We start from the raw sequence: 16,331 nt of genomic DNA, 5'->3' as shown, positions 1-16,331 counted from the left end.
CAGTCCTGCTGTAGGAAATACACGCTTACTTGCACTGTCGGGTTAGGTCCTTTGTTAGCACTAGAGCTAAAACTTAGAGCTGTTAGCGTTTACCTTCGTTAAAGGTAGTCTTAAATATTGTATTGCAAAGATCTGCTTCAGCGAGGTCACCTAACGAAGGAACCTTTTTCTAATTGAGTGTTGATTGTGGTGTCTTAATCGTCTCTCAAATTTGCATTTTCTCAGTTGCCTGTTTTTGATTCCCATTGCAGACAGTGAGGAGTGTTATTGTGTAAAGAGAATTTTCTCTGGTGGGGACCAAAGCTTTGCACACTACTTTTATCCACAGGTAACACATTAAATATACTTTGGTTACAAAGTCTGTCAAAGTTAAATTTTAGTTTTTCTCGTGCATTTTAAAAGATCTTCATACTGAAGGTGCATGACTACATTGGAAAGTTTGTTAGAGCAGTGTGGAAACAGGAGGCACTCAGTTTAGCAATTGGAGGACTTGGATTCAGTTACTGCGTGTTAGCTGTCAGTAAGCTCTTGAGGCTTTTTGGCATAAGCTTTTTTCCCAAGAGATGGATGAATACACTTCTTTTCCTTTCATAAAGGAGAAGGTGATTGAATATTTGAGCTCTTCACCCCTGCCCAGTCCTCCTCAGTAACTCCTGACTGCAGCTTTGCTGTCTTCTGCTCTGTAGCCATTTTAGCATACCATAATGATGAGGAAACAAATGGAGCTTTTTGCTAAAAATGATAGGTCATGACATAGTTTTTTATGTGATAAGAGTTTTACACTAGTCTTAAAACTTAACTTTTAAAAGGACAAGAATTGATCTGTTTAAATTCTAGTATGGAAAAAAAGTCTAGAAGGACTTTACAGTAAAAAATGACAATGTGAGAGTATGATGGAAAGAAAATACTATTCGAGGATGAGTTGGGAGGAAAAAAAAAGATGAAGATATATGGGACTGTTTCCAATATGGCCCAGCAGATATTAGACCGTAGGGGTTGATGAAGCATCCAGAGTTGAGTATGTGGAGTGAAAACTAGTTTGGACACAAAGGAAAACAGATTTTAGCAGGAAACACGTTTGTTGTCAAGAAAAACTGAGTACAGATCAGGCTTGCAGCAACCCTTTGCTCCCACAGCCTTTTCTGGTTGTATAGAGTCAACAGTTTTTCTAGGTTTTTTTTAATTTAATTCTGATTGAGTTGGAGTAACCATTGCTGTGTATGAGAGATGCTTGTTTAGCAGGTGTAGACTGGAAAAATTACTGATAATACAGGCTCAAAATTTCTCCATTAAAACCCCTTTCTTAAAAATTTTGTGTGCAATTTTCGTAATGACTGAAGTAGAGTCTGACTGACTAATTGAGGTGAACTGGAGACTGTATGAATGCAGTTATTGTGGCTTGTTCTGTACAAAAAGTATTATCAATAGATGAACTTTGCTGCAAAAGTATCCCTTTTAGTACTCTTTAGTAATTTGTATTGAATTCTTTGAAAGTTATTCAACTACTGTACTCCTGAGACTTGTGTGACCTTGCCACTTAAGGAGTCTCAGCCAACACCTGTCCTGTTTGTTTTCTCAAGTTAGTTTTTGGGCAGCTCAGTTCCCTGAGTTGTTTCATTGTGGGTTTAAATGACCCTTCAGCTGGACACAAGGGAAACGGCAAGAGGATTTCTCATCCTGATCCTGTCGGATGGGATCAGAAGCACTGATTTTTGGCAACAGCTAGTCGTCATTATGCTGAGTCAACCACATTGTCAGACTGCACCCTGAGGAGAACTATGTTCCCTTTTACTAGTTTAACCTTATTTTTGGTGCTATTTGCCATCTGTTTTTGAACCAGTGCTCCTACTCTAAATGATGGTCTGGATTCTACTCCTCTTTCCTGTTAGAAACCTTACTGGAATTCATTTGATATCAGTTCAGTATTCGGTAAAGGCACGTCAAAATGCAGCTTGTCTGAAGATGCAGTGAATGTTCAGAGAAACATGATTCATTCTCAGAGGAGTCTGACGGAAGTGGGGTGGGAGAGCAGCTGTCCAGAAAACTGAATGACTGCTTTTCTGTATGCTCACAGCTTGGCTCTGAGTGACTAGGGAGAAGAGATGCTTGCCACTCTTGTCTAAAGCTTGTTTAGTGTTCATCATATAGAAAAGCACTGTATGTTTAAGGAGTTTACCGTTAAATAAGCCATGGTGTGAATTAACACACTAATCTTGATGTTTTTACTGTATGCTCTGCTTTCACAGTGAATGCAGAACTGCTAGAATACAGTAAATTTATCCTTGGGCTTATTTCACAGTAATAGTGTGGGTAGGTAAATTGGCAGTCAATGAAGAGATAAAGAGCTCAACCACAGGATTGATTTTTCTGGAAATCAATTTGTGTGCCTGATTCTTTATACTTTCTTTAAAATTTAGAACATGGTACCACCAGACGATTTCAGGTATCCTGACTTTTTGAAACAGATCTGGACTGTGAATGAAACATTTATTCAAAGATTGCTGACTTTCCCATCTGGAAGACTTCCTGTAGAGATAGCTAAGTAAGTGATGCTGAGGAAAGAAGTTGTCTTATAAATTTACTTATGAATTGGGCATTAATGGGGTTTTGTACATACATAGCAAATATATTTTTAATTACTGATTTTTATTACATGCAGAGCTTTTGCTGCGCTTTCATTGTCATGCTTGGCAAGTAGTTTAGATCCTTAGTCTGTGTCATCTCTGTCACAGTTTAGATGACTATACAAGATCAAATTAATTATCTGGTTGCACATTGAAAAATAACAGTACATGTAAAGGAATATGAGAACAACTCGAAGATTATTGTTTCTACCTTAATAAAACATGATGCAAAGAAATTAAAAACAAATTGCAAGACTTGCTTTGATTTGAGCAGTCTTAAGCATTGAGTCTTGGATGGAGGCTTTATCTAGTGTTGTTTAGTCATATTAAAGTCAAAGTTCCATCCTTTGTACAATGTGATTTATTAGGGGTGAAATACAGGTTTTTATTGCAAATGCTAATTTGTAAAAAGACAATGAAATAAATGTAACTTATTTCATATAAACAATTTCAGTGAAATTGATGGAACATTCTCCTCAGCTGGTTGTCTGAATGGGAGCTTTTTGGCTTTGAGGTAAGTGGTCAGGCTTTTAAACAAGTATTCCTGTAAACAGAATTAATGGTGGCTACCTGCCTAGTGTCTCTTTTCAGTTTCAGCTGTAACACCTTTCCAGTATTTCCTTATCTTACTGTTACTCTGATCCCGCAGTTTAAACTTCTGGCTCCTTTACTGCCTCATGGTTTGTCCGCTGGCCCAAATGCAGCGTGTCTCCTGCCAGTGTTTGGAAGTGTGTGCTGCCTGGCTGCTACCATGTAAGCCAGCAAAACTCATTACTTCTCAGCCACAGGTTGTATATGATTCAAGGGGAATATATTGCACAGGCTGGTTTAGATCCTCGTGTTTTTACATGATTGTCTTTCAGTTGGAGAAGATTTTTTTTTTTTTTCAGTTGCTTCCAAAGTCACTTAAGAAATGGAAGTCTGATACTGTGATCGCTCATGTTTTAATTCCTTAGGCAGTAGGGCTAAAAGTTCAAGGTGGAAGAAAATTCTTGTGTTACTGAGAATACAGCATTCAGTCTTTTTCTCTGTTATTTTTTTTTTCTTTCTGCAGCAATGATGATCATTACAAAACCAGCACTAGGTTCTCAGGGGTTGATATGAATGCTGCTAGACTACTGTTTCACAAACTTATACAGCCTGACCATGCTCATATATCGCAACAGGTTTGTGCTGCGTATTTTCCTTATGTTTGCGACTATCTTTCATCATTACACCTATCTAGAAATACTATTGTTATACTTGCTCTGACCCTTTTAATAACCTTCTTTACTCAATAATATATCAGCTGCAAATATGTAAAACTGTATTGTGTTGTGATAATTAGGTAACACATTAGCATATTGTATTTTAATACTTAGTATACTGTCTTTTTTCTAAATGTGTAATAGTCCAATTTAAACTCTTGATGATTGTATCTAGGTGGGCATCTGTTCAAATCACCATTGCATTAAAATAAACAGAATTTTATGATGTGCTGTAGGTGGCAGCTAGTTTGGAAAAGAACCTTATTCCCAAATTGACCAGCTCCTTACCAGATGTTGAAGCTTTGAGGCTGTATCTCACTTTGCCAGAATGCCCACTGATGAGTGATGCAAACAATTTCACAACGTTAGCTATTCCTTTTGGATCGGCTATTCTGAACCTAGAAAAAGCTCCTCTGAAAGTTCTTGGTAAGAAACTGAGTTCTTTACTGCTAAAACTAAGGATCTCCAGGTGAAAATGTATAGAAATTCCATCAGTGAAGACATTGTCTCAGCAACTCCTGCTATGTATTTACAGTTCTATAGAATTCCCTGAGTGAGAAAGTTAAGGGTTCACGTTGCTTGATGGGTAAGAAAACACCTATTCTATTGCTTCTGGGTGAGTTAACTGGCCATCCATATGAATTCATCTCGTGTTATAATCGTTGGATTGATTTCATTTGGGAGGAATTAAACTGTGTAGTTAAGTGTATTTGTGTGTCTTTGCACTTGAAAGTGAAAATTATGTGGACAGACAGCTAACAAGCTCTAAGCAATTCACAGAAGTGTTGCAGAGCAGATGTTAAATTGTGTTTGTTTTGACTACAGCACCTATTTTGTTGCTTCTAGGCAGTTCCTGTTTTCTTACTGATCCTAACACGTGGTTTTCAAATATCCAGCTGAGAATAGCTCTGTTTTTTTAACTCTGCTTCCTTACACCTTCTTATCATGACTCCTGTCACTTGAAATTCAGCTTAAAGAACTGAGGTTTCAGAATATTTCCTTTTTAATTAGTGTCTTTTTGAGAAGGTACTTTGTTCTTTCTTAGTTGTTTTTTGCCTTGTAACCCATGTCTTGTGTTTTTCAGTAGTTTTTGGTGAGAGTGAAGAGCTTATCTGCTGTAAAGAAAAGCAAACTGATAATTTCTTTGAACTGTAGATCCTTTTCTTTTCCATCACTTTCCATTGCTCTCAGGACTGTTTGCTTAAGTCAAGGTTTCAGGGTTTGAACTATTCTGGTTTTATTTCAAATGTTTTATTTCAAATTTCGTGATACTGTCATGTACTTTGGATGAACAGACTTCATTTAAAGAGTTGGTGTGTAACAATAGAGCGTTTGAATAGAGGCTTCATTATTTATGCAAAGAGTAATTTGCTGTTTAAAGGTCTGCACCACTCTTGCTGTGTTAAACTTTTTTTTTTTTCCCCAAGAGCCTTTGGTAACTGACAAGTATGCTTTCTGGCAAAACACGTTTTTTAGCTAAAAGGATAGCATAACATAATGTAGTGGCATGTACTAAGTTTATGTGTGCACTGTTTGTTGACAGAAAATTGGTGGTCTGTACTTGAACCTCCGTTGTTCCTCAAGATAGTGGAACTCTACAAGGATGTTGTAGTCCACCTTTTGAAGTTGTGCAAGATTGGCATTCCCGCTTCTGAAAGAAGAATACTTACCAATTTTCTACACACGGCTTTCAGAGTTCTGGAAATATTGCATAGAGTATGTTTACATCAATTTTAACCAATTACTTATCTGTTTGTTTTTGTCAGCATCTGTGGGCTGTGTAGTTGTTAAAAGAAGTTAAGTTACTAAAGAGTTTTAAATACTTAGACTTGCATCTACAGAGATATCTGTAGTTGTTCCATCTTGGACCTATGAACCATTGGAATTCTGGATTCCAATCTGACATGGTGGTGGAATTACCTGTTTTCTTGGGAACACAGACTGACCCAGTCAATTGCATCTGTGAGGGTATGTTGGAAAGAATTGCCTCTTAAGCTTGAAATGATAGCAAATAAGATCACAAATGGAAGATTAGAGCAAGCTGTATTTTGAACAAAAAAGATCTGCACAGTTTTACTAAGACAAACATTTTTTTTTTCTGATTTGTTATTCAGTTTGTTAGCACTGTAACTTCATTCATGAAAACAAATGAATTTATGAACTTTGCACAAAAATAGCCCAAATCATTTTCAGTAACCAGACTGTGTGCATCACAGTGTATTATCTAATTGCTGTGAGGGTTCCCCTCCCACCCCTTATTTTTTTTCCTCTCTAGTTTATTCTGGTCCTGTGGCATTTTCTGTTCGTATGCTAAAAGAACATTTTGGGCACTCCCTAAGGTGCTGGTCAAGTACTGTATTTGTATAATCTAGCAAAACGGGCACAGGTATCTAAATTAGACCTTTGTGAGCTATACGTAACAGCTCTCCTCCCCGAGCTGTCAGAAAGAACAGAAAAGATTTCTGCTTTGGAAGGTGGAATTTGTATGCCATGGTTTGCTCAGCTTTACTTTATTCTTTATGGAGACCATAAAATTAAAATGGAGAGTAAGACTGTTTAGTAACTATCTTGTGTTAGAAGTGCAAGATGTCCATTACAGATTCCTGTATGGAAAGCTGTTGGTATATAATAAATGATTATTTTGCTGCCTTTAGAATTTCTGTCACTGCTCAGGCTTGCAGTAGCTGTAAATCTTAACAGCTGAAGTTGATCTTAAAATCTTAAAGCCTCATGGGAAATTGTGGAGTTGTAATGTGGCTCTCCTAAGTTCCTTGTTTTTTTGAAACCCAACTTTGACTAATATGTAGCTACGTCATAGAAATAGTTAAATTTGTACCTCCCATGCTGCCTACCTGTTTATATTGGTATAGTCTTAATAATTAGCTGGTACGGACTAAAGTAAGAGGAAAAAATGGGGCTATATATCTGGGATATTTCACAGATTTAGTATCTGGTGGTTTGAGGTGGAGGGGCAGGGATGGTGGGGGAGATGTTTGAGAAAAGTAGGCTTAGATTATTTGGTTATAAAGACAGAATCAGGAATCTTACTGTTTTGGCAGTTAACAGTGCTTAACAATCCTTTGAAAAGAAGTGTGTGTTAGGAAAGTGTAGATGCTTCTGGATTAAAATTATACTGTAGAGACAAGCCTTTGTATAAAGTTATTTTTCCACATCTCTCTCTTTTTCTAAGCTTAATGTTTTTAAATGGAAACTGTTCCTCTGGTCACAGGTAATAGAGATAGTATTCATACTGTAATTAAGAATAGAGTTCTTGAATCATAGTTCTTAAATTTGTGCAAATACAGGAACAAGTATTTGTTCTGTTATATACATGAATGTGTATATTCATCAATGTTCCTGTGAGATCACATGATATTTCAAAGTGGCAGCACTGTATTGTGCGATACTGTATGCTCAGTTAATCTTATTTTTCTTTGCTGCTTTGGTGAGATTGTGAATAATCCATGTATCCATGTCTTTGACATTGTTTTTTACATTCTTGTAGGCACTATTGTTTTTCTAGAATTTTTTTAGTAGCTGAGTATCTATGCCTGACATACCAAATGCTTGAAAAACATGGAGAATGTCCTTTTGGGAACTGTTACACAAAGTGCTAATAAAAAATAAATTGCACTTCTTTAGGTAAATGAAAGAGGACAAGTTATACAGTATGACAGATTTTACATTCATGAGATACAAGATTTGATAGATATCAGAAATGACTATGTCAACTGGGTCCAGCAGCAGGTATTTGGAATGGTAAGTTGTGTTGGTTTTTATTGTGGGTTTTTTGTGGGGTTTTTCCCCCCATGTTTTGTTTTGGTTTTGTCCCTTTAGAGAAGCCTGTAGGTTCTCTAAAAATGGGTACTTTCTTTTCATAAAAATATCTTCACAGGTGACTGATGCTGAACAGACTCATCTTATGTCAGGTACTAGCTAAGGAAGAATTGTTAAATAGGTGTGCTTCTTGTAGGGTATCATTCTTAGGACTGACACTGTTCAACGTTTTAATCCATCAATTAAAAAGTGATTTAGAATGCTGTCACTTGAGATGTGCCATGTCAAAAAAGTTAGGAACGTTTTAATTCATGATAGGAAAACATCTAGAATAACCTGAATTGCTATATAAGATAGATTCAGTCAATGAGAAAGCTGAAATTGTCTTGGAAAACTTAAGTCTGGAAGCATAATAGGGAGTTACAGGGGACAGATAACGAACATAGTTTTCTACTTTGAGTATAGCAACAAGAACTGAGATAATTAAGTCCTGGATCTGTAAACAGAAGAGTGGTAGGTGGGAGGAAATTAATGACTGTGCAGAGAGTGAGTGAGTTGGACAGGATTTTGCCACAGTTCTTTGACTTGAGCTTTGGAAGAGTATTCAGTAAGTTAACATGCTTTCTCTAGCCACTGAAATTTAATTTTTTCTCAGCAATAGCTGGAAGGTCCTGAGCATGGGAGACCTATTTTTGCTGTATTACATGAATACAAAGCAAGGCTACCAGAGAATTAAAATTGCAATGTAAAACAACAACAGCAGGGAGATTGGGGAGCATAAAGAAATAATGAGTCAGTGTTGGCAGTCATGACAGACATTTGTTTCAGCCAAGCTTGTCTGAAAAAATAACCAGTGTGTGAGGGAGGCTGGTGTTGGTAGCTAAGAGGAGTGGTATACTAAATGAGATGTAGAAGCTAGGGATAAGGCTTGCAGGGCCTTGGAATTAAGAGACAGGTTGTGTGTTTGGAACAGAGAAGGGTATGCCAGTGAAGGGTACGGAAGTGGTGGAATTTAAAAGATGATGACCTTTGCAACTATGCTTTAAATGGATGAAAACAAACCCAAATTGCATGTGTCATGATGGGAGAAAAAAATATTGAAAGTGGGAAAATGAGAGCTAGAAAATTGCTTTGTAACAAAAGTTTTAACCTCCATTTGTTAATTAAATCGGAAGATTGAGCAGTAGCTTGATGTTACTGGGAAAATACTGAATTCCCTTTAATCATCATTATTTTGTCATGCATTTAGGCAGTTTCAAGTTCAGCAGAAAATGTTATTTCGATCTGTTATAGGACTGAAAGAAATTCTGTGGCCTTGGTCAGATCTCCTTCGTGAATGGTTTCGATGGCCTTTCCTGCCTCCTTATCCACTAGTTTCCTGTGTTCTTACTTTTAAAATGATAAGAAACCCTACTTTTGCCTATTGAATCAGTAATAATGAATAAAAATTTCTTTTGCTAGTGTAATTTTTATTGTCATAACTTGAGGCAAAACTGTTTGCTCAGTTCCTTGATTAAAACGTGGAGCGGAAAATATAAATGAAGAGAGAATCTCAGAAGTATTCAGAGTATTCTCAGAGAGAAACTTGGAAGAAAAAACTTTTATTCTTTCAACGACAGAAAAATGAGTGGGGAAAAACCGAAGATACTAAATAATGAACTATTGATTAAAGGAGTTGAGAAAAAACATTTGAATTAGGAATAAATAATGGTAGATACAGTAGGAGCACAAAATTGCATAAATCTACATGTGATGAATGGGATACTCAAATCTGGTGTTTCCTGTAGGAATTAGGAATACAGATAGAAAGCAAAGTATTCTGGCCATCACTTTCTGTGAGCCATGGATGTCTGCATATTAGACTTCTGATTCTTTTGTAAATAGACAAATTTAAAATTTATTAGTTTGTCATTACCTTTTATTCTTTTTCTGTTTTCTGCCTGCTAGGTGGAAAAGAACATAGCTTTTAGCAGAGGATAAGGAGGGTAACACAGCGCCAAATGGATAACTTAGTTTCTTAGCAAAGTTGATCTAGCTTGTTGTGCAAGTCTCCACCCGGTCCCAGTCATATGTATTGGTCTGTCTCAAATTTCAAGTCATTTGCTTTTCTCATATCATATCTCATCATAGACCCAAACTATTCTTGAGACTTTATGATAAAGTGTTGGGGTTCTTTTGTATTTTAGAATTTTTACTCATTAAAAATGTTTTGCATTTAATTTACATGCTACAGTCACTTGTGAATGAAAATACATAAGTAAAAGCGAATGTCATTTGTTAATGTATGGAAGTAAACATTTAAAATGTTTAAATTTTTTGCATTCAAGAAAACATGATGCTTTAATGGTCCTTTTTTTAAAGACTGATATATAGGGTGCTAAAAGGCATGGTTGTATTTGGTAGATGAAGTAGAATGTTTATAGTTGATATTTATTTCTCAGTAAACATTCTCTTGGGAGGGGAAGCTGTAGATAAATATTTTTAATTCTGCATCAGAGGTGAATAATTAATGCAGACACTAATGCTGCTTTTTCATCTTAATTATTGCTACCTTTGTGCAAATGCTGTCATAGGATGTCAACCATGGATTAACGGAGGTAAGATTGGTTGCAGTCTGGTTTCTTTTGCAGAATGTGAGGAAGCCAGAAATATGAATGTCAAGGATTGTCTGATGTGTTCTATTGGGAGTAAAGCTTTAAGTTAGCATGGCTGTAATCTGAAAAGGTTTTTGTGGGGCAAAAATACGTAATTCTTTGTATTGCAAATTCAGAGCAGCATTTGAAAACAAGGAATACATTGATGATATCCCATAGCTGTAATGAAAGTTGTGAAATTAAAATGTACTAAGTGAGAGTGGTGTTTGTGTGTGTTTTGGGGTTTTTTTGTTTTGTCTTTTTTGTTGTGGGTGTTTGGTTTTTTTTCTGAAGTACTAAACAGTTGAAAATCTACTTTATTTTTAATTTCCCTAAGATGCTTTGGTCCTGCATTGACGATGAGTAAAGATTTCTTGTCTCTTTCTAGTAAAATAGATGTATTAAATGAGTACTATTGCAATGGCTTCTTTAACCATGATTGTGGTTTTCAAATAAGCACAGCTATGACGTGGTTCTTTTCATTCTAGTTAACAGATATTCCTGTTACAATTTGCACATACCCGTTTGTATTTGATGCCCAGGCAAAGACAACTCTCCTACAAACAGATGCAGTCATACAGATGCAGGTAAGAGTCTCAGTTTTTAATGTTATGAATTTTTATTTTATTTTGTTTTAGTGGGGTGTCTTGCGGGGTCACTGTTGGTGTTGGGTTTTTATGGGTTTTTTGTTTGGTGGGGTTTGGTTGGTTTTGTTTTTTAAAATGCTGTGTAATCTCTTCTCCATAAGAATGAGGGATCTAGTGGATTTGTGATCTCACTGGAATTAGATTGTTTAATAATTGCATAAATTTCTAAGAAACTTCTTTTCCTTTCATTAATAAGATGGCCTTTTTGAGGTGTTAACAACCCATAGCATAGGTGTAAAACAAACAAACAACAACAACAACAAAAAAAACAAAACAGAACCCCACAACAAAACCAAACAAAACAAACCACTAAAAAAACCCCGCCAACCACCACACCCATCCAAAAAAACAACCCCACCTTCCGTATGAGCAGACTTTAAATGATACATATTTAGATCCTAGAGCTGGAAGTCAATGTGTCTTGTTAGAGGCAGCAGCCAGTTACAGTTACTTTTAATTTCTTCTCTTAGTGGGACTTAGGAGCTAGTGCTGTTCTTAAGATTGGTTAGTATCAGAGAGACAGCATGCTGGCACCATGTGAATATTTAGTGCATACCTAACTTCTTATTTCATCTGTCATACCACCTTCAAAATGCTGCTAAACTCTGAAGTCTGATCGGTGTCTGCAAGGCAGTTGAAAGAAGCTTGTCTTGAAAATCTAGCATCTGCTTGGGATAGTCGGAGTAGGTTTCCTGATCGTGCAGTTTGCAGTAGTTTTTGGCTCTTTTCCTGTTAAATGCAATTGTATGTTACTCCTAATTTGTTTACTTCTGTTTTAACTAGAGACTTTCCTAGAAATTAGATACTTGATACATATGTCTTGACCCGTATCTCTTGTCTAGAGGTAAACATGCTAGACAACCCTAAAGTAGCTGAGAGGATCCTATGTGTTTTCATGATTCTCTAGCTAGAACTGAAACCAGTGTGATGTGGTGAGCTATACTTTTATTCTGTGCTTGGAATTTTTTTTTGTGCATATAATCCATACCTGTTCAGTTGCTGTAAGGGTATAATAAACCATATTCTTAGAAAAGGAAAGGAAGAATGAAGGGAGGCTACTGCAAAAGTAATAGTAGTAAGAGCACCAGCCACCCCCCCCCCCCATGTTTATAATGTTTAACATAGTAGAATTATTGTTCTGAGTCTGAAATTAAATGGAAGAGAGAAGTCATGCTCAATTAATGGACTCGTAGAAAAATACTAGCTTGCTTTTGTAGTTCATAATAAACATAGTGTCTTGTGCATTCAAAAATGTATATATGCGGTCAATACAAACATTTGATGAATTCAGGGAAATGTTCACATTGAATGTTTGTATGAACAATATTAAATAGTATTAAACCACACAAACTTTCAAGAGTTCTGTGCCATATTTGGAACATTTGCAATAGTATTTTGGTTTTGAAGAATTGTAATACAAAAATTATAATACAAACAAAATAGATGAGCAAATCACTTTTCATTCTGTGAACTAGTTTTTAATGGATGTTTTCATGCCGGATTTATATTAAACAGCTTACACTTCATTAGATGAAGTGCAGTGGGGTTTTTTGCTTCCTTTTGTTATCCAAAGTATTTTGACTGGACTGTCAGAAACTCTATTCTAAGACTTCCCTGAACATTAGCATTGAGGCTAATGGGTAAAGGAAAACTATTTCACGAAAATAACTATTTCCTGAGATAAAAGGAATACAAAGAAAATTCAGGCAAATTCAGTAGCTCCCATAATAGCTATTTCTATTCATGTCTTCTGCACCTTTTAAGATGAGACTGAGAGACATTTAATGTTGACAGGAATCTTATGTTACCTACTGACACTTTCACTTTGTTTTTTTTCCAGATGGCTGTTGATCAGGCTCACAGGCAGAATTTGTCTTCTCTCTTTCTGCCAGTATTTGAATCTGTCAACCCATGCCTGATATTAATGGTACGGAGAGACAATATTGTAGGAGATGCTGTGGAAGTCCTAAGGAAAACAAAGAATGTAGACTACAAGAAGCCACTCAAGGTACTATCAATACATATTGCTCAAAGTGTCTTTCACTCACGTGCAAGTAATTGAGAATATCTTTGGACAAATCTTGTTTCACAACCTGTTTTTAATTCAGTGCTAACTGAATAGTGTGTTTCAGGTTATTTTTGTAGGGGAAGAAGCTGTTGATGCTGGAGGTGTTCGCAAAGAATTTTTTTTACTCATCATGAGGGAGTTGTTAGATCCCAAATATGGAATGTTCAGGTATTATGAAGAGTCCAGGCTGATCTGGTTCTCTGATAAGGTAGGGTGTGGTCTATAGTCATTAATTTTCTTTTAACTTAAAATACTTATATTAATAATATATGACTATAGTAGTTTGTGGTGGTTTTATTTCAAGAGGAGAAGCTGAAGGAAGTATTCTAAAAATGTTTATTTTTGTCGTCGTTAGATCAGAACTTTCCCCTTCTCTTTTCCCCATTCCTCACTAACTCCTTACCAGTTGTACCCAACCCAAACAAGTTTAGTAGGAAGAAGTGCCAGCCAGAGTAAATGGATTCCAAGAGCAGAATCAGTATATCAAGGTGGCAGAGTAAAATTCTTTAAGTGGCATGTTGAACAGATCTTTTTGTGTTCAGTCACATTTATGAGTCTGTTTTGTAGGTAGTCATCTAGTCATACTTTCTTGAATGCTTTGATCATTATCTTTTTTAGTCCTCTTTCAGAGAAAAACAGTGACTTGGGTGGCTATATCACAAATACCTGAATGTTAACACTTCCACAGTTATGCTTTAAGCCTTGGCTATTAACTCCAAGGGAGTCAATAGTGAGCTCCTCCATCCTCCTATCCAAAATAATTTTTTAAAAAAATTTGACTTACTATTGCACTATTCAGTGCTTAAACATAAGTCACTGACAAAACCAGAATCTTAATGTGGTACTTCCAGCTGTATCCATCACTTGTAACACAAAATAAGTTGTGTTTTAAGTAGAGAATTCTGTTTCCTTGGATTTTGGTGTCTCTCAGCTGGTTTAACACTTCATGCTGTTTTCCTCAGTATTAAGGATACATACATATTTAAATAAAATATAAATGAAACTCACTCAAATGATACTGCATTGTGCACTTTTTTCTGGACTCTGCAAGGTTAAAATAACTTTGTTATTTTAAACTATCTTATCTGTTTTTTGTTCTTAGACCTTTGAAGACAGTGACTTGTTTCATTTGATTGGTGTTGTCTGTGGGCTAGCAATATATAATTTTACTATTGTAGACCTTCATTTCCCTTTGGCTTTGTACAAAAAGCTATTGAATAAGAAACCGTCCCTGGATGACTTAAAAGAGTTGATGCCAGATGTTGGCAGGTAAGCAAGAAAGAAAAATGAGTGTTACTCGGAATTAATTTTTAATTCAGCATTTTCCTTTAAGAACATAAAGAAAATGTGTTATTTTCACACTAAAAGGATAAATAGCTCAGAGTAACTTGCAGCCATCATGCAATTTGAGAAAGGATACATGGTATTGTTAAACACCTGCTTCTAAATGCCTGGTTTTAGTATTTGTGTCTTCTGTTTTATAGTCCTTAAAGACTTTTAGGGGAAAATAATATTTGAAAATCAAAACCTTTGAGTTTTAGGTATAAATTTTATAAGCCTAAGTGTGAACATAGTTTTAGTTCTGAACGGCTTATTTAGTCCATCAAGGAAATGTTTTTGCTTATTTCAGGAACAATTACATGTTAAATATCTGCCCTTGAGTAGGGATTTGAATAGCACTAGCAGGTAGGAGGTTCAAATGAGTGGAAGTGAATATTTGATTGCCTCAGTGTTGTGAATGTTAAAGTTTTCACAGATTCAAGGAGAAATCAAACAAGTTAATGGAAGAGCCCATCAATTGTTATTAAGTACTTACTGCTTCTGGTTTGGGAATCCCTTAACTGAAGACTGGGATATGAATCTTCTGTCTTCACACCTGGAGATAATCAAAAGGAAATAAAACTACATGTTACAGCAAAATGATTGCTTCCCAACACTGCCCATGGTGCAAGTCTATGAGTTAATAAATGAAATAACAGTGGAAAGATTATTTTTTTTTTTAACTTGAATTATCGAAGCATAAAAAATACTTCAGGAAAATAAGTTCATCTTTCTTTCCACGGGTACAAGTACTTTGTAACTTCTTTTGCAGGGGAATGCAACATTTACTGGACTATCCAGAGGATGACGTGGAAGAAGCATTTTGTCTTAATTTTACTGTAAGTTTTATATAGTGTTTGAAGTATTTCTTACCAAGCTCATACCATCTATTATAACTGCCTCTGATGGAGTATTTGAGCAAAAGCATCAGCTGCTGATTCCCCTGAATTTTAGCATCTGTGTCTGCCATTCCTGTTGCTGTTAGCTAAGTGGTGAGAAGTACTGTATGCAGTAACTAAGATCTATACTATTTTTGTTTGTTTTAAATAGATCACTGTGGAAAATTTTGGTACAACAGAAATTAAAGAGCTTGTTCCTAATGGTGCTGACATTCCTGTAGTCAAACAAAATAGGTGAGTTTTATGGGTCACAGAGTCTGCCTTGGGAATGTAACTGGGCTGCTGTAGATATCCTTTGCCAAGCTGTTACAGTAATGTTGGAGGCAGAACTACTTTGGTTGTTTTTCCAAGCTGTTCTCATGAATATTGTTAAAATAGCTATTGTATTTAAGGATTTTCCAGCTGTGGAGAGGCTGTCTAATTTTACTCAGAACGTGTAATACTTCTTTTTTACTTTGAACTTGGAAGTATTTTGAAGGTCTTTAGGCCCTATTTTGACTATGTGGTCTTCATTTTATGAGATTAAAATTGGTTGTGGTTCTGCAGGAACTTATACATAATTAGAATTTAGTGAGTAATGATGAAAACTTCAACCTAGATGCCATTATGTGGCAACTATTCATATATGAAATATTATTTCAGAGAAGTCTTCCCTTCTCTGAAAGCCAGTAAGTTAATCTAATGTTATCTGTTGTTATTGTCAGAAGAGTGTATGAGGGGTGGGTTTTTTCCTTGGTCAAGAGTTCAGTTATTTCTGTTTATAAAAGCAGCCTCTCCCACCCTTTGTTCCATTTCTGCTCTTGAACGATAGGCAGATTGTATCTGGTGATGCTTTTGTCCCTTTTTGCAGAATACTACCGTTTTCCTATCTTCCTCTGTCCATTCCTCTCATGTATTCCTGTCTGGTTTTTAATCTTTGTGAATTCTCTGTGCTTTTACTTCTCCCAGAGTAAAGGGAGGAGAGAATGGCAGGAGCGCACTCTATGAGAACAGAATGCATCTAGGCTATGCATGGTAGGAGTGAGGGAGAAAATGGACCTTGAGGCCTGTTCCCGGAGGGCAAATGTTTTGGGCAACGTTTTTGTAACTAGCTACGTCTGCTGTAGAGGAAAGAGT

General features: G+C 36.1%; 1 protein-coding gene across 1 annotated transcript in view; it reads left to right on the top strand.

Annotated features, from left to right (window-relative positions):
- The window catches only part of HERC4 (HECT and RLD domain containing E3 ubiquitin protein ligase 4), a 22,364-nt gene that overhangs the window by 1,496 nt on the left and 4,537 nt on the right, over positions 1–16,331 (top strand). Inside the window, exons 3-15 of the mRNA XM_009701753.1 lie at positions 252–328; positions 2,418–2,542; positions 3,079–3,138; positions 3,679–3,790; positions 4,108–4,297; positions 5,415–5,587; positions 7,514–7,630; positions 10,770–10,868; positions 12,769–12,936; positions 13,061–13,204; positions 14,099–14,265; positions 15,089–15,155; positions 15,367–15,449. Coding sequence (XP_009700055.1) covers positions 252–328; positions 2,418–2,542; positions 3,079–3,138; positions 3,679–3,790; positions 4,108–4,297; positions 5,415–5,587; positions 7,514–7,630; positions 10,770–10,868; positions 12,769–12,936; positions 13,061–13,204; positions 14,099–14,265; positions 15,089–15,155; positions 15,367–15,449 — 1,582 coding nt within the window. The remainder of the gene's footprint in view (positions 1–251; positions 329–2,417; positions 2,543–3,078; positions 3,139–3,678; positions 3,791–4,107; positions 4,298–5,414; positions 5,588–7,513; positions 7,631–10,769; positions 10,869–12,768; positions 12,937–13,060; positions 13,205–14,098; positions 14,266–15,088; positions 15,156–15,366; positions 15,450–16,331) is intronic.

This window comes from Cariama cristata, unplaced genomic scaffold (genome assembly GCF_000690535.1).
Source record: "Cariama cristata isolate BGI_N322 unplaced genomic scaffold, ASM69053v1 scaffold30086, whole genome shotgun sequence".
Lineage (NCBI taxonomy): Eukaryota > Metazoa > Chordata > Aves > Cariamiformes > Cariamidae > Cariama > Cariama cristata.
Note: the sequence above shows the minus strand (reverse complement) of the source record. Positions and strands in the feature narration are given on the sequence as shown.